This window comes from Cetorhinus maximus, unplaced genomic scaffold (genome assembly GCF_964194155.1).
Source record: "Cetorhinus maximus unplaced genomic scaffold, sCetMax3.hap1.1 HAP1_SCAFFOLD_1776, whole genome shotgun sequence".
In the NCBI taxonomy this organism is placed as follows: domain Eukaryota; kingdom Metazoa; phylum Chordata; class Chondrichthyes; order Lamniformes; family Cetorhinidae; genus Cetorhinus; species Cetorhinus maximus.
This window is the reverse complement of record NW_027597716.1, coordinates 49348-68663: the sequence shown is the minus strand read 5'-3', so window position 1 is coordinate 68663 and position 19316 is coordinate 49348. Positions and strand designations below refer to the sequence as shown.

The 19316-nt window shown below is 50.5% G+C and overlaps 1 protein-coding gene across 1 annotated transcript; it reads left to right on the top strand.

Moving 5' to 3' along the window:
- Positions 1-8232: 8232 nt before the first annotated feature.
- On the top strand, positions 8233-9848 carry LOC144676644 (uncharacterized; the record flags this gene model as incomplete). Its single annotated transcript, XM_078537015.1, has 2 exons — positions 8233-9297; positions 9381-9848. Coding segments are annotated over 2 exons (1181 nt in total), but the record flags the coding sequence as incomplete, so codon positions are not given.
- Positions 9849-19316: the final 9468 nt, after the last annotated feature.

Genomic DNA, 19316 nt, shown 5'->3' with positions numbered 1-19316 from the left:
CCAGAGAGACATAAACACATCCAGAGAGACACAAACACATCCAGAGAGAGAGACACAAACACATCCAGAGAGAGAGACAAACACATCCAGAGAGACACAAACACATCCAGAGAGAGACACACAAACACATCCAGAGAGACACAAACACATCCAGAGAGAGAGACACAAACACATCCAGATAGAGACACAAACACATCCAGAGAGACACAAACACATCCAGAGAGACACAAACACATCCAGAGAGAGAGACACAAACACATCCAGAGAGACACAAACACATCCAGAGAGACACAAACACATCCAGAGAGAGACACAAACACATCCAGAGAGAGACACAAACACATCCAGAGAGAGAGACACAAACACATCCAGAGAGAGAGACACAAACACATACAGAGAGACACAAACACATCCAGAGAGAGAGACACAAACACATCCAGAGAGAGAGACACAAACACATCCAGAGAGACACAAACACATCCAGAGAGAGAGACACAAACACATCCAGAGAGAGAGACACAAACACATCCAGAGAGACACAAACACATCCAGAGAGAGAGAGACAAACACATCCAGAGAGACACAAACACATCCAGAGAGAGAGACACAAACACATCCAGAGAGAGAGACACAAACACATCCAGAGAGAGACACACAAACACATCCAGAGAGACACAAACACATCCAGAGAGACACAAACACATCCAGAGAGACAGACAAACACATCCAGAGAGACACAAACACATCCAGAGAGAGAGACACAAACACATCCAGAGAGAGAGACACAAACACATCCAGAGAGAGACACAAACACATCCTGAGAGAGAGACACAAACACATCCAGAGAGAGAGACACAAACACATCCAGAGAGACACAAACACATCCAGAGAGAGAGACACAAACACATCCAGAGAGACACAAACAGATCCAGAGAGAGAGACACAAACACATCCAGAGAGACACAAACACATCCAGAGAGAGAGAGACAAACACATCCAGAGAGACACAAACACATCCAGAGAGAGACACAAACACATCCAGAGAGAGACACAAACACATCCAGAGATAGAGACACAAACACATCCAGAGATAGAGACACAAACACATCCAGAGAGACACAAACACATCCAGAGAGAGAGACACAAACACATCCAGAGAGACACAAACACATCCAGAGAGAGAGAGACAAACACATCCAGAGAGAGAGACAAACACATCCAGAGAGACACAAACACATCCAGAGAGAGAGACACAAACACATCCAGAGAGACACAAACACAACCAGAGAGAGAGACACAAACACATCCAGAGAGACACAAACACATCCAGAGAGACACAAACACATCCAGAGAGAGACACAAACACATCCAGAGAGAGACACAAACACATCCAGAGAGAGAGACACAAACACATCCAGAGAGAGAGACACAAACACATCCAGAGAGAGAGAGACACAAACACATCCAGAGAGACACAAACACATCCAGAGAGACACAAACACATCCAGAGAGAGAGAGACAAACACATCCAGAGATAGAGACACAAACACATCCAGAGAGAGACACAAACACATCCAGAGATAGAGACACAAACACATCCAGAGATAGAGACACAAACACATCCAGAGAGAGACACAAACACATCCAGAGAGACACAAACACATCCAGAGAGAGAGACAAACACATCCAGAGAGAGAGACAAACACATCCAGTGAGAGACACAAACACATCCAGAGAGAGAGAGACACAAACACATCCAGAGAGAGAGACAAACACATCCAGAGAGACACAAACACATCCAGAGAGAGACACAAACACATCCAGAGAGAGACAAACACATCCAGAGAGAGTGACACAAACACATCCAGAGAGAGAGACACAAACACATCCAGAGAGACACAAACAGATCCAGAGAGACACAAACAGATCCAGAGAGAGAGACACAAACAGATCCAGAGAGAGAGACACAAACACATCCAGAGAGAGAGACACAAACACATCCAGAGAGAGACACACAAACACATCCAGAGAGAGAGACACAAACACATCCAGAGAGAGAGACACAAACACATCCAGAGAGAGAGACAAACACATCCAGATAGAGACACAAACACATCCAGTGAGACACAAACACATCCAGAGAGAGACACAAACACATCCAGAGAGACACAAACACATCCAGAGAGAGTGACACAAACACATCCAGAGAGACACAAACACATCCAGAGAGACACAAACACATCCAGAGAGACACAAACAGATCCAGAGAGAGAGACACAAACACATCCAGAGAGACACAAACACATCCAGAGAGAGAGAGACACAAACACATCCAGAGAGAGAGACACAAACACATCCAGAGAGAGACACACAAACACATCCAGAGAGACACAAACACATCCAGAGAGACACAAACACATCCAGAGAGACACAAACAGATCCAGAGAGAGAGACACAAACACATCCAGAGAGACACAAACACATCCAGAGAGAGAGAGACACAAACACATCCAGAGAGAGAGACACAAACACATCCAGAGAGAGACACACAAACACATCCAGAGAGACACAAACACATCCAGAGAGAGAGACACAAACACATCCAGATAGAGACACAAACACATCCAGAGAGACACAAACACATCCAGAGAGAGACACAAACACATCCAGAGAGACACAAACACATCCAGAGAGAGACAAACACATCCAGAGAGACACAAACACATCCAGAGAGAGAGACACAAACACATCCAGAGAGAGAGACACAAACACATCCAGAGAGAGAGACACAAACACATCCAGAGAGAGAGACACAAACACATCCAGAGAGAGAGACACAAACACATCCAGAGAGACACAAACACATCCAGAGAGAGAGTCACAAACACATCCAGAGAGAGAGACAAACACATCCAGAGAGACACAAACACATCCAGAGAGAGACACACAAACACATCCAGAGAGACACAAACACATCCAGAGAGAGAGACACAAACACATCCAGATAGAGACACAAACACATCCAGAGAGACACAAACACATCCAGAGAGACACAAACACATCCAGAGAGAGACACAAACACATCCAGAGAGAGACACAAACACATCCAGAGAGAGAGACACAAACACATCCAGAGAGAGAGACACAAACACATCCAGAGAGAGACACACAAACACATCCAGAGAGACACAAACACATCCAGAGAGAGAGACACAAACACATCCAGATAGAGACACAAACACATCCAGTGAGACACAAACACATCCAGAGAGAGACACAAACACATCCAGAGAGACACAAACACATCCAGAGAGAGTGACACAAACACATCCAGAGAGAGAGACACAAACACATCCAGAGAGACACAAACACATCCAGAGAGACACAAACAGATCCAGAGAGAGAGACACAAACACATCCAGAGAGACACAAACACATCCAGAGAGAGAGAGACACAAACACATCCAGAGAGAGAGACACAAACACATCCAGAGAGAGACACACAAACACATCCAGAGAGACACAAACACATCCAGAGAGAGAGACACAAACACATCCAGATAGAGACACAAACACATCCAGAGAGACACAAACACATCCAGAGAGAGACACAAACACATCCAGAGAGACACAAACACATCCAGAGAGAGACAAACACATCCAGAGAGACACAAACACATCCAGAGAGACACAAACACATCCAGAGAGAGAGACACAAACACATCCAGAGAGAGAGACACAAACACATCCAGAGAGAGAGACACAAACACATCCAGAGAGACACAAACACATCCAGAGAGAGAGACACAAACACATCCAGAGAGAGAGACAAACACATCCAGAGAGACACAAACACATCCAGAGAGAGACACACAAACACATCCAGAGAGACACAAACACATCCAGAGAGAGAGACACAAACACATCCAGATAGAGACACAAACACATCCAGAGAGACACAAACACATCCAGAGAGACACAAACACATCCAGAGAGAGAGACACAAACACATCCAGAGAGACACAAACACATCCAGAGAGAGACACAAACACATCCAGAGAGAGACACAAACACATCCAGAGAGAGACACAAACACATCCAGAGAGAGAGACACAAACACATCCAGAGAGAGAGAGACACAATCACATCCAGAGAGACACAAACACATCCAGAGAGACACAAACACATCCAGAGAGAGAGAGACAAACACATCCAGAGATAGAGACACAAACACATCCAGAGAGAGACACAAACACATCCAGAGATAGAGACACAAACACATCCAGAGAGAGACACAAACACATCCAGAGAGACACAAACACATCCAGAGAGAGTGACAAACACATCCAGAGAGACACAAACACATCCAGAGAGAGAGAGACACAAACACATCCAGAGAGAGACACAAACACATCCAGAGAGAGACACAAACACATCCAGAGAGAGACAAACACATCCAGAGAGAGAGACAAACACATCCAGAGAGACACAAACACATCCAGAGAGAGTGACACAAACACATCCAGAGAGAGAGACACAAACACATCCAGAGAGACACAAACACATCCAGAGAGAGAGACACAAACACATCCAGAGAGACACAAACACATCCAGAGAGAGAGACACAAACACATCCAGAGAGAGACACACAAACACATCCAGAGAGACACAAACACATCCAGAGAGAGAGACACAAACACATCCAGATAGAGACACAAACACATCCAGTGAGACACAAACACATCCAGAGAGAGACACAAACACATCCAGAGAGACACAAACACATCCAGAGAGAGACAAACACATCCAGAGAGACACAAACACATCCAGAGAGAGAGACACAAACACATCCAGAGAGAGAGACACAAACACATCCAGAGAGAGAGACACAAACACATCCAGAGAGAGAGACATAAACACATCCAGAGAGACACAAACACATCCAGAGAGAGAGACACAAACACATCCAGAGAGAGAGACAAACACATCCAGAGAGACACAAACACATCCAGAGAGAGACACACAAACACATCCAGAGAGACACAAACACATCCAGAGAGAGAGACACAAACACATCCAGATAGAGACACAAACACATCCAGAGAGACACAAACACATCCAGAGAGACACAAACACATCCAGAGAGAGAGACACAAACACATCCAGAGAGACACAAACACATCCAGAGAGACACAAACACATCCAGAGAGAGACACAAACACATCCAGAGAGAGACACAAACACATCCAGAGAGAGAGACACAAACACATCCAGAGAGAGAGACACAAACACATACAGAGAGACACAAACACATCCAGAGAGAGAGACACAAACACATCCAGAGAGAGAGACACAAACACATCCAGAGAGACACAAACACATCCAGAGAGAGAGACACAAACACATCCAGAGAGACACAAACACATCCAGAGAGAGAGAGACAAACACATCCAGAGAGACACAAACACATCCAGAGAGAGAGACACAAACACATCCAGAGAGAGAGACACAAACACATCCAGAGAGACATAAACACATCCAGAGAGACACAAACACATCCAGAGAGAGAGACACAAACACATCCAGAGAGAGACACAAACACATACAGAGAGACACAAACACATCCAGAGAGAGAGACACAAACACATCCAGAGAGAGAGACACAAACACATCCAGAGAGACACAAACACATCCAGAGAGAGAGACACAAACACATCCAGAGAGACACAAACACATCCAGAGAGAGAGAGACAAACACATCCAGAGAGACACAAACACATCCAGAGAGAGAGACACAAACACATCCAGAGAGAGAGACACAAACACATCCAGAGAGACATAAACACATCCAGAGAGACACAAACACATCCAGAGAGAGAGACACAAACACATCCAGAGAGAGAGACAAACACATCCAGAGAGACACAAACACATCCAGAGAGAGACACACAAACACATCCAGAGAGACACAAACACATCCAGAGAGAGAGACACAAACACATCCAGATAGAGACACAAACACATCCAGAGAGACACAAACACATCCAGAGAGACACAAACACATCCAGAGAGAGAGACACAAACACATCCAGAGAGACACAAACACATCCAGAGAGACACAAACACATCCAGAGAGAGACACAAACACATCCAGAGAGAGACACAAACACATCCAGAGAGAGAGACACAAACACATCCAGAGAGAGAGACACAAACACATACAGAGAGACACAAACACATCCAGAGAGAGAGACACAAACACATCCAGAGAGAGAGACACAAACACATCCAGAGAGACACAAACACATCCAGAGAGAGAGACACAAACACATCCAGAGAGAGAGACACAAACACATCCAGAGAGACACAAACACATCCAGAGAGAGAGAGACAAACACATCCAGAGAGACACAAACACATCCAGAGAGAGAGACACAAACACATCCAGAGAGAGAGACACAAACACATCCAGAGAGAGACACACAAACACATCCAGAGAGACACAAACACATCCAGAGAGACACAAACACATCCAGAGAGACAGACAAACACATCCAGAGAGACACAAACACATCCAGAGAGAGAGACACAAACACATCCAGAGAGAGAGACACAAACACATCCAGAGAGAGACACAAACACATCCTGAGAGAGAGACACAAACACATCCAGAGAGAGAGACACAAACACATCCAGAGAGACACAAACACATCCAGAGAGAGAGACACAAACACATCCAGAGAGACACAAACAGATCCAGAGAGAGAGACACAAACACATCCAGAGAGACACAAACACATCCAGAGAGAGAGAGACAAACACATCCAGAGAGACACAAACACATCCAGAGAGAGACACAAACACATCCAGAGAGAGACACAAACACATCCAGAGATAGAGACACAAACACATCCAGAGATAGAGACACAAACACATCCAGAGAGACACAAACACATCCAGAGAGAGAGACACAAACACATCCAGAGAGACACAAACACATCCAGAGAGAGAGAGACAAACACATCCAGAGAGAGAGACAAACACATCCAGAGAGACACAAACACATCCAGAGAGAGAGACACAAACACATCCAGAGAGACACAAACACAACCAGAGAGAGAGACACAAACACATCCAGAGAGACACAAACACATCCAGAGAGACACAAACACATCCAGAGAGAGACACAAACACATCCAGAGAGAGACACAAACACATCCAGAGAGAGAGACACAAACACATCCAGAGAGAGAGACACAAACACATCCAGAGAGAGAGAGACACAAACACATCCAGAGAGACACAAACACATCCAGAGAGACACAAACACATCCAGAGAGAGAGAGACAAACACATCCAGAGATAGAGACACAAACACATCCAGAGAGAGACACAAACACATCCAGAGATAGAGACACAAACACATCCAGAGATAGAGACACAAACACATCCAGAGAGAGACACAAACACATCCAGAGAGACACAAACACATCCAGAGAGAGAGACAAACACATCCAGAGAGAGAGACAAACACATCCAGTGAGAGACACAAACACATCCAGAGAGAGAGAGACACAAACACATCCAGAGAGAGAGACAAACACATCCAGAGAGACACAAACACATCCAGAGAGAGACACAAACACATCCAGAGAGAGACAAACACATCCAGAGAGAGTGACACAAACACATCCAGAGAGAGAGACACAAACACATCCAGAGAGACACAAACAGATCCAGAGAGACACAAACAGATCCAGAGAGAGAGACACAAACAGATCCAGAGAGAGAGACACAAACACATCCAGAGAGAGAGACACAAACACATCCAGAGAGAGACACACAAACACATCCAGAGAGAGAGACACAAACACATCCAGAGAGAGAGACACAAACACATCCAGAGAGAGAGACAAACACATCCAGATAGAGACACAAACACATCCAGTGAGACACAAACACATCCAGAGAGAGACACAAACACATCCAGAGAGACACAAACACATCCAGAGAGAGTGACACAAACACATCCAGAGAGACACAAACACATCCAGAGAGACACAAACACATCCAGAGAGACACAAACAGATCCAGAGAGAGAGACACAAACACATCCAGAGAGACACAAACACATCCAGAGAGAGAGAGACACAAACACATCCAGAGAGAGAGACACAAACACATCCAGAGAGAGACACACAAACACATCCAGAGAGACACAAACACATCCAGAGAGAGAGACACAAACACATCCAGATAGAGACACAAACACATCCAGAGAGACACAAACACATCCAGAGAGAGACACAAACACATCCAGAGAGACACAAACACATCCAGAGAGAGACAAACACATCCAGAGAGACACAAACACATCCAGAGAGAGAGACACAAACACATCCAGAGAGAGAGACACAAACACATCCAGAGAGAGAGACACAAACACATCCAGAGAGAGAGACACAAACACATCCAGAGAGAGAGACACAAACACATCCAGAGAGACACAAACACATCCAGAGAGAGAGACACAAACACATCCAGAGAGAGAGACAAACACATCCAGAGAGACACAAACACATCCAGAGAGAGACACACAAACACATCCAGAGAGACACAAACACATCCAGAGAGAGAGACACAAACACATCCAGAGAGACACAAACACATCCAGAGAGACACAAACACATCCAGAGAGTGAGCCACAAACACATCCAGAGAGACACAAACACATCCAGAGAGACACAAACACATCCAGAGAGAGACACAAACACATCCAGAGAGAGACACAAACACATCCAGAGAGAGAGACACAAACACATCCAGAGAGAGAGACACAAACACATCCAGAGAGAGAGAGACACAAACACATCCAGAGAGACACAAACACATCCAGAGAGACACAAACACATCCAGAGAGAGAGAGACAAACACATCCAGAGATAGAGACACAAACACATCCAGAGAGAGACACAAACACATCCAGAGATAGAGACACAAACACATCCAGAGATAGAGACACAAACACATCCAGAGAGAGACACAAACACATCCAGAGAGACACAAACACATCCAGAGAGAGAGACAAACACATCCAGAGAGACACAAACACATCCAGTGAGAGACACAAACACATCCAGAGAGAGAGAGACACAAACACATCCAGAGAGAGAGACAAACACATCCAGAGAGACACAAACACATCCAGAGAGAGACACAAACACATCCAGAGAGAGACAAACACATCCAGAGAGAGAGACAAACACATCCAGAGAGACACAAACACATCCAGAGAGAGTGACACAAACACATCCAGAGAGACACAAACACATCCAGAGAGACACAAACAGATCCAGAGAGAGAGACACAAACACATCCAGAGAGACACAAACACATCCAGAGAGAGAGACACAAACACATCCAGAGAGAGACACACAAACACATCCTGAGAGACACAAACACATCCAGAGAGAGAGACACAAACACATCCAGATAGAGACACAAACACATCCAGATAGAGACACAAACACATCCAGAGAGACACAAACACATCCAGAGAGACACAAACACATCCAGAGAGACACAAACACATCCAGAGAGACACAAACACATCCAGAGAGAGACACAAACACATCCAGAGAGAGACACAAACACATCCAGAGAGAGAGACACAAACACATCCAGAGAGAGAGACACAAACACATCCAGAGAGAGAGAGACACAAACACATCCAGAGAGACACAAACACATCCAGAGAGACACAAACACATCCAGAGAGAGAGAGACAAACACATCCAGAGATAGAGACACAAACACATCCAGAGAGAGACACAAACACATCCAGAGATAGAGACACAAACACATCCAGAGATAGAGACACAAACACATCCAGAGAGAGACACAAACACATCCAGAGAGACACAAACACATCCAGAGAGAGAGACAAACACATCCAGAGAGACACAAACACATCCAGTGAGAGACACAAACACATCCAGAGAGAGAGAGACACAAACACATCCAGAGAGAGAGACAAACACATCCAGAGAGACACAAACACATCCAGAGAGAGACACAAACACATCCAGAGAGAGACAAACACATCCAGAGAGAGAGACAAACACATCCAGAGAGACACAAACACATCCAGAGAGAGTGACACAAACACATCCAGAGAGACACAAACACATCCAGAGAGACACAAACAGATCCAGAGAGAGAGACACAAACACATCCAGAGAGACACAAACACATCCAGAGAGAGAGACACAAACACATCCAGAGAGAGAGACACAAACACATCCAGAGAGAGACACACAAACACATCCAGAGAGACACAAACACATCCAGAGAGAGAGACACAAACACATCCAGATAGAGACACAAACACATCCAGTGAGACACAAACACATCCAGAGAGAGACACAAACACATCCAGAGAGACACAAACACATCCAGAGAGAGACAAACACATCCAGAGAGACACAAACACATCCAGAGAGAGAGAGACACAAACACATCCAGAGAGAGAGACACAAACACATCCAGAGAGAGAGACACAAACACATCCAGAGAGAGAGACATAAACACATCCAGAGAGAGAGACACAAACACATCCAGAGAGACACAAACACATCCAGAGAGAGAGACACAAACACATCCAGAGAGAGAGACAAACACATCCAGAGAGACACAAACACATCCAGAGAGAGAGACACAAACACATCCAGAGAGAGAGACACAAACACATCCAGAGAGAGAGACACAAACACATCCAGAGAGAGAGACATAAACACATCCAGAGAGACACAAACACATCCAGAGAGAGAGACACAAACACATCCAGAGAGAGAGACAAACACATCCAGAGAGACACAAACACATCCAGAGAGAGACACACAAACACATCCAGAGAGACACAAACACATCCAGAGAGAGAGACACAAACACATCCAGAGAGACACAAACACATCCAGAGAGAGACACAAACACATCCAGAGAAAGACAAACACATCCAGAGAGAGAGACAAACACATCCAGAGAGACACAAACACATCCAGAGAGAGTGACACAAACACATCCAGAGAGACACAAACACATCCAGAGAGACACAAACAGATCCAGAGAGAGAGACACAAACACATCCAGAGAGACACAAACACATCCAGAGAGAGAGACACAAACACATCCAGAGAGAGACACACAAACACATCCAGAGAGACACAAACACATCCAGAGAGAGAGACACAAACACATCCAGATAGAGACACAAACACATCCAGTGAGACACAAACACATCCAGAGAGAGACACAAACACATCCAGAGAGACACAAACACATCCAGAGAGAGACAAACACATCCAGAGAGACACAAACACATCCAGAGAGAGAGACACAAACACATCCAGAGAGAGAGACACAAACACATCCAGAGAGAGAGACACAAACACATCCAGAGAGAGAGACATAAACACATCCAGAGAGACACAAACACATCCAGAGAGAGACAAACACATCCAGAGAGAGAGACACAAACACATCCAGAGAGAGAGACACAAACACATCCAGAGAGAGAGACAAACACATCCAGAGAGACACAAACACATCCAGAGAGAGACACACAAACACATCCAGAGAGACACAAACACATCCAGAGAGAGAGACACAAACACATCCAGATAGAGACACAAACACATCCAGAGAGACACAAACACATCCAGAGAGACACAAACACATCCAGAGAGAGAGACACAAACACATCCAGAGAGACACAAACACATCCAGAGAGACACAAACACATCCAGAGAGAGACACAAACACATCCAGAGAGAGAGACACAAACACATCCAGAGAGAGAGACACAAACACATCCAGAGAGACACAAACACATCCAGAGAGAGAGACACAAACACATCCAGAGAGAGAGACACAAACACATCCAGAGAGACACAAACACATCCAGAGAGACACAAACACATCCAGAGAGAGAGACACAAACACATCCAGAGAGAGAGACACAAACACATCCAGAGAGACACAAACACATCCAGAGAGAGAGAGACAAACACATCCAGAGAGACACAAACACATCCAGAGAGAGAGACACAAACACATCCAGAGAGAGAGACACAAACACATCCAGAGAGAGACACACAAACACATCCAGAGAGACACAAACACATCCAGAGAGACACAAACACATCCAGAGAGACAGACAAACACATCCAGAGAGACACAAACACATCCAGAGAGAGAGACACAAACACATCCAGAGAGAGAGACACAAACACATCCAGAGAGAGACACAAACACATCCTGAGAGAGAGACACAAACACATCCAGAGAGAGAGACACAAACACATCCAGAGAGACACAAACACATCCAGAGAGAGAGACACAAACACATCCAGAGAGACACAAACAGATCCAGAGAGAGAGACACAAACACATCCAGAGAGACACAAACACATCCAGAGAGAGAGAGACAAACACATCCAGAGAGACACAAACACATCCAGAGAGAGACACAAACACATCCAGAGATAGAGACACAAACACATCCAGAGAGACACAAACACATCCAGAGAGAGAGACACAAACACATCCAGAGAGACACAAACACATCCAGAGAGAGAGAGACAAACACATCCAGAGAGAGAGACAAACACATCCAGAGAGACACAAACACAACCAGAGAGAGATACACAAACACATCCAGAGAGACACAAACACATCCAGAGAGAGAGAGACAAACACATCCAGAGAGAGAGACAAACACATCCAGAGAGACACAAACACATCCAGAGAGAGAGACACAAACACATCCAGAGAGACACAAACACATCCAGAGAGAGAGACACAAACACATCCAGAGAGACACAAACACATCCAGAGAGAGAGACAAACACATCCAGAGAGAGAGACACAAACACATCCAGAGAGAGAGACACAAACACATCCAGAGAGAGACAAACACATCCAGAGAGAGAGACACAAACACATCCAGAGAGAGACACAAACACATCCAGAGAGAGAGACACAAACACATCCAGAGAGACACAAACACATCCAGAGAGACACAAACACATCCAGAGCGTTACAGAGAGACACAGAGACAGGGACAAGTACACATACAGGGAATGAGGGAGACACCGACAAACAGAGTTAGTGACAAAGACAAACTCTCCCACAGACCGAACACAAACCGACAGAGAACGGGGAACGTGAGAGAATCCGGGATTTTAGGACAAACTCCCTGGAAAAGATTTCCCTGCAAATTCTGTATTTTCGTTACTTTGACCTCCTGTAAATTATTGGCATTAACTTTCTGCATTTCCAGAATAAACTGTTTATACATCATTCTCTCTGCTCCAGGGACGTTCCTGTCCAGTCTTCAACTTCCTCATCACAGATCAGCGGTGAGGTCGGAGGGTCAGTACTGAGGGAGCGCCGCACTGTCGGAGGGTCAGTGCTGAGGGAGAGCCGCACTGTCGGAGGGTCAGTGCTGAGGGAGTGCCGCACTGTCGGAGGGTCAGTGCTGAGGGAGCGCCGCACTGTCGGAGGGTCAGTGCTGAGGGAGCGCCGCACTGTCGGAGGGTCAGTGCTGAGGGAGCGCCGCACTGTCGGAGGGTCAGTGCTGAGGGAGCGCCGCACTGTCGGAGGGTCAGCGCTGAGGGAGCGCCGAGGGAGGGTCAGTACTGAGGGAGCGCCGCACTGTCGGAGGGTCAGTGCTGAGGGATCGCCGCACTGTCGGAGGGTCAGCGCCGAGGGAGCGCCGCACTGTCGGAGGGTCAGTGCTGAGGGAGCGCCGCACTGTCGGAGGGTCAGTGCTGAGGGAGAGCCGCGCTGTCGGAGGGTCGGCGCTGAGGGAGAGCCGCACTGTCGGAGGGTCAGCGCTGAGGGAGAGCCGCACTGTCGGAGGGTCAGTACTGAGGGAGCGCTGCACTGTCGGAGGGTCAGCGCTGAGGGAGCGCCGCACTGTCGGAGGGTCAGTGCTGAGGGAGAGCCGCACTGTCGGAGGGTCAGTACTGAGGGAGCGACGCACTGTCAGAGGGTCAGTACTGAGGGAGCGCCGCACTGTCGGAGTGTCAGTGCTAAGGGAATGCCGCACTGTCGGAGTGTCAGTGCCGAGGGAGCGCCGCACTGTCGGAGGGTCAGTGCTGAGGGAGAGCCGCACTGTCGGAGTGTCAGTGCCGAGGGAGAGCCGCACTGTCGGAGGGTCAGCGCTGAGGGAGCGCCGCACTGTCGGAGGGTCAGAGCCGAGGGAGCGCCGCACTTTCGGAGGATCAGTGCTGAGGGAGCACTGCACTGTGGGAGGGTCAGTGCTGAGGGAGAGCCGCACTGTCGGAGGGTCAGTGCTGAGGGAGCGCCGCACTGTCGGAGGGTCAGTGCCGAGGGAGCACCGCACTGTGGGAGGGTCAGTGCTGAGGGAGAGCCGCACTGTCGGAGGGTCAGTGCTGAGGGAGCTCCGCACTGTCGGAGGGTCAGTGCTGAGGGAGTGCCGCACTGTCGGAGGGTCAGCGCTGAGGGAGCACCGCACTGTCGGAGGGTCAGTGCTGAGGGAGCGCCGCACTGTCGGAGGGTCAGTGCTGAGGGAGCGCCGCACTGTCCGAGGGACACCCAGCTGGTGGTCCATCTTCAAATTGCGGTTTATGGGATCTTGCCATGTGCCATTTGGCTCCTGTGATTCCTAATTTCCACATTGACCACTTTGTGCCGTTGGTTGTGGAACAGTTTGGGATGTTCTGGACTATGAGGAAGATCTTGTCTGAAGATCTCCCTGTTGAATTCTCCAATCTTCTGGTCGGTTTCGGACCAGGGGAAATGAGGTTCCTGGTTTGAGTTTGAGTGTGAGAGAGAGACTGAAGGAAGACAAGGCATTTCCGAGGTGATTCTTTATACAACACATCACAGCAAAGACACAAGAGCAAACGGGATTCATCACTGAAATAAAGCAGTCACAGCAAGTGAGAAACATCAGCCCCTGTGTCATCCGAGACTTGGCACAGGGGAGGGTCTGCCCAGAGAGAGAGAGAGGAGAGGGTCTGCCCAGAGAGAGAGAGGGGAGGGTCTGCCCAGAGAGAGAGGGGAGAGGGGAGGGTCTGCCCAGAGAGAGAGGGGAGGGTCTGCCCAGAGAGAGAGGGGAGGGTCTGCCCAGAGAGAGAGAGGGGAGGGTCTGCCCAGAGAGAGAGAGGGGAGGGTCTGCCCAGAGAGAGAGGGGAGGGTCTGCCCAGAGAGAGAGAGGGGAGGGGGAGGGTCTGCCCAGAGAGAGAGGGGAGGGTCTGCCCAGAGAGAGAGGGGAGGGTCTGCTCAGAGAGAGAGAGGGGAGGGTCTGCCCAGAGAGAGAGAGGGGAGGGTCTGCCCAGAGAGAGAGAGGGGAGGGTCTGCCCAGAGAGAGAGAGAGGAGAGGGTCTGCCCAGAGAGAGAGAGGGGAGGGTCTGCCCAGAGAGAGAGGGGAGAGGGGAGGGTCTGCCCAGAGAGAGAGAGAGGGGAGGGTCTGCCCAGAGAGAGAGGGGAGGGTCTGCCCAGAGAGAGAGAGGGGAGGGTCTGCCCAGAGAGAGAGAGGGGAGGGTCTGCCCAGAGAGAGAGAGGGGAGGGTCTGCCCAGAGAGAGAGGGGAGGGTCTGCTCAGAGAGAGAGAGGGGAGGGTCTGCCCAGAGAGAGAGGGGAGGGTCTGCCCAGAGAGAGAGAGGGGAGGGTCTGCCCAGAGAGAGAGAGGGGAGGGTCTGCCCAGAGAGAGAGAGGGGAGGGGGAGGGTCTGCCCAGAGAGAGAGGGGAGGGTCTGCCCAGAGAGAGAGGGGAGGGTCTGCCCAGAGAGAGAGAGGGGAGGGTCTGCCCAGAGAGAGAGAGGGGAGGGTCTGCCCAGAGAGAGAGAGGGGAGGGTCTGCCCAGAGAGAGAGAGGGGAGGGTCTGCCCAGAGAGAGAGAGGGGAGGGTCTGCCCAGAGAGAGAGAGGGGAGGGTCTGCCCAGAGAGAGAGAGAGGAGGGGGAGGGTCTGCCCAGAGAGAGAGGGGAGGGGGGAGACGGGGGGGTGAATGTTCTGCCCGGACAGGGTGGGGCGATCGGAGGGCAGTGGCTGCTCTGGGAGGGGGGGGGGGGGGGGTTGTTGGGGGTCAGGGGTCAGTGGTCGGAGGTCAGGGGTCAGGAGTAGGAGAGCTGGGATCCGTTGGAGATCTGGGAGGTGACGCTGGTGCTGCGACTGATCCCAGCCTCGGCCTGCCCTCCGGACGCCGTCCTGCGCAGGGCCTGGGGGCTGTTGCGCAGGCCGAGGCTGCTTCCCCGTGAGCCGGGCCCTGGGGCTGGGTGGGCCCAGGACCCCGGGGCCAGGACGGGCGGCTGTCTCCAGGCCTGGGGAGTCCCCGAGCCGGAGCTGGTGCCCGGGACCCCCCCGTGGCTCCACTGGCTGCTCCCCCGGGCAGGGGGCCGGGACCCCCAGCTGGGGTTGCTGAGCTGGTAGGAGTGGGTGAAGGCAGAGGCTGGGGGAAGGCTGCTCAGGGCCATGTTACTGAATCCCAGCCGTAAACTCTCCGAGTCGAAGGCTTCAATCTCCCGGGCCTGGCGCTCCAGCAGACTCCGGATTCGCTCGGACCGCTCGGTCTGTAAACTTAGCATCTCCTCCTCGATCTGTGGGAGACAACAAGGGGGGGTTACTGACTGTAACCAGCTCCGACCCTGACCCTGACCCCTGACCCTGACCCTAACCCCAACCCTGACCCCAACCCTGACCCCAACCCTGACCCCAACCCTGACCCCTAACCCTGACCCCAACCCTGACCCCTAACCCTGACCCTAACCCCAACCCTAACCCCAACCCTGACCCCAACCCTGACCCCTAACCCTGACCCCAACCCTGACCCCTAACCCTGACCCTGACCCCTGACCCTAACACCTGACCCTAACTCTGAACCCTAACCCCAACACCGACCCCTAACCCTGACCCTCCTCGATCTGTGGGAGACAACAAGGGGGGGTTACTGACTGTAACCAGCTCCGACCCTGACCCCTGACCCCTAACCCTGACCCTAACCCCAACCCTAACCCCAACCCTGACCCCAACCCTGACCCCTAACCCTGACCCCAACCCTGACCCCTAACCCTGACCCTGACCCCTGACCCTAACACCTGACCCTAACCCTGACCCCTAACCCCAACACCAACCCCTAACCCTGACCCTCCTCGATCTGTGGGAGACAACAGGGGGGGTTACTGACTGTACACCAGCTCCGACCCTAACCCTGACCCCTGACCCTAACCCCTAACCCTGACCCTAACCCTGACCCCAACACCGACCCTAACCCTGACCCTAACCCTCCTCGATCTGTGGGAGACAACAGGGGGGATTACTGACTGTACGGTGACCCTGCACACCAGCTCCGACCCTAACCCTAACCCTGACCCCTGACCCTGCACACCAGCTCCGACCCTAACCCTAACCCTGACCCCTGACCCTGCACACCAGCTCCGACCCTAACCCTAAACCTGACCCCTGACCCTGCACACCAGCTCCGACCCTGACCCTAACCCTGACCCCTGACCCTGCACACCAGCTCCGACCCTGACCCCTAACCCTGACCCCAACCCTAACCCCCAACCCTAACCCCGACCCTAAACCCTAACACCGACCTTAACCTCCAACCCCTGACCCTAACCCTCCTCGATCTGTGGGAGACAACAGGGGGGATTACTGACTGTACGGTGACCCTGCACACCAGCTCCGACCCTAACCCTAACCCTGACCCCTGACCCTGCACACCAGCTCCGACCCTAACCCTAACCCTGACCCCTGACCCTGCACACCAGCTCCGACCCTGACCCCTAACCCTGACCCTAACCCCCAACCCTAACCCCGACCCTAAACCCTAACACCGACCTTAACCTCCAACCCCTGACCCTAACCCTCCTCGATCTGTGGGAGACAACAGGGGGGATTACTGACTGTACGGTGACCCTGCACACCAGCTCCGACCCTAACCCTAACCCTGACCCCTGACCCTGCACACCAGCTCCGACCCTAACCCTAACCCTGACCCCTGACCCTGCACACCAGCTCCGACCCTGACCCCTAACCCTGACCCTAACCCCCAACCCTAACCCCGACCCTAAACCCTAACACCGACCTTAACCTCCAACCCCTGACCCTAACCCTCCTCGATCTGTGGGAGACAACAGGGGGGGTTACTGACTGTACGGTGACCCTGCACACCAGCTCCGACCCTAACCCTAACCCTGACCCCTGACCCTGCACACCAGCTCCGACCCTAACCCTAACCCTGACCCCTGACCCTGCACACCAGCTCCGACCCTGACCCCTAACCCTGACCCTAACCCCCAACCCTAACCCCGACCCTAAACCCTAACACCGACCTTAACCTCCAACCCCTGACCCTAACCCTCCTCGATCTGTGGGAGACAACAGGGGGGATTACTGACTGTACGGTGACCCTGCACACCAGCTCCGACCCTGACCCTAACCCTGACCCTAACACCAACCCTGACCCCTAACTCCCAACCCTAACCCGACCATAACCCCTAACCCCTAACCCTAACCCCTAATCCCAACACTAACCCCTAACCCCGACCCTAACCCCGACCCTAACCCCTAATCCCGACCCTAACCCCGACCCTAACCCCTAACCCCGACCCTAACCCCTAACACCGACCCTAACCCCTAACGCCTAACTCCCAACCTTAAACCCAACCCTAAGCCCTAACCCCGACCTTAACCTCCAACCCCTGACCCTGACCCCTGACACTAACCCTCCTCGATCTGTGGGAGACAACAGGGGGGATTACTGACTGTACGGTGACTCTGCACACCAGCTCCGACCCTAACCCTAACCCTGACCCCTGACCCTGCACACCAGCTCCGACCCTGACCCTAACCCTAACCCTGACTCCTGACCCTAACTCCCAACCCTAACCCCTAACTCCCAACCCTAACCCCGACCCTAAGCCCTAAACCCGACTTTAACCTCTAACCCGTGACCCTGACCCCTGACCCTAACCCTCCTCGATCTGTGGGAGACAACAGGGCGATTACTGACTGTATGGTGACCCTGCACACCAGCTCCGACCCTGACCCTGACCCTAACCCTGACCCTGACCCTAACCCTAACCCCTAACTCCCAACCCTAACCCCGACCCTAACCCCCAACCCCTAACCCTAATCCCGACCCTAACCCCTAACCCCGACCCTAACCCCTAACCCCGACCCTAACCCCTAACCTCGACCCTAACCCCTAACCCCGACCCTAACCCCTAACCCCGACCCTAACCCCTAACCCCGACCCTAACCCCTAACCCCGACCCTAACCCCTAA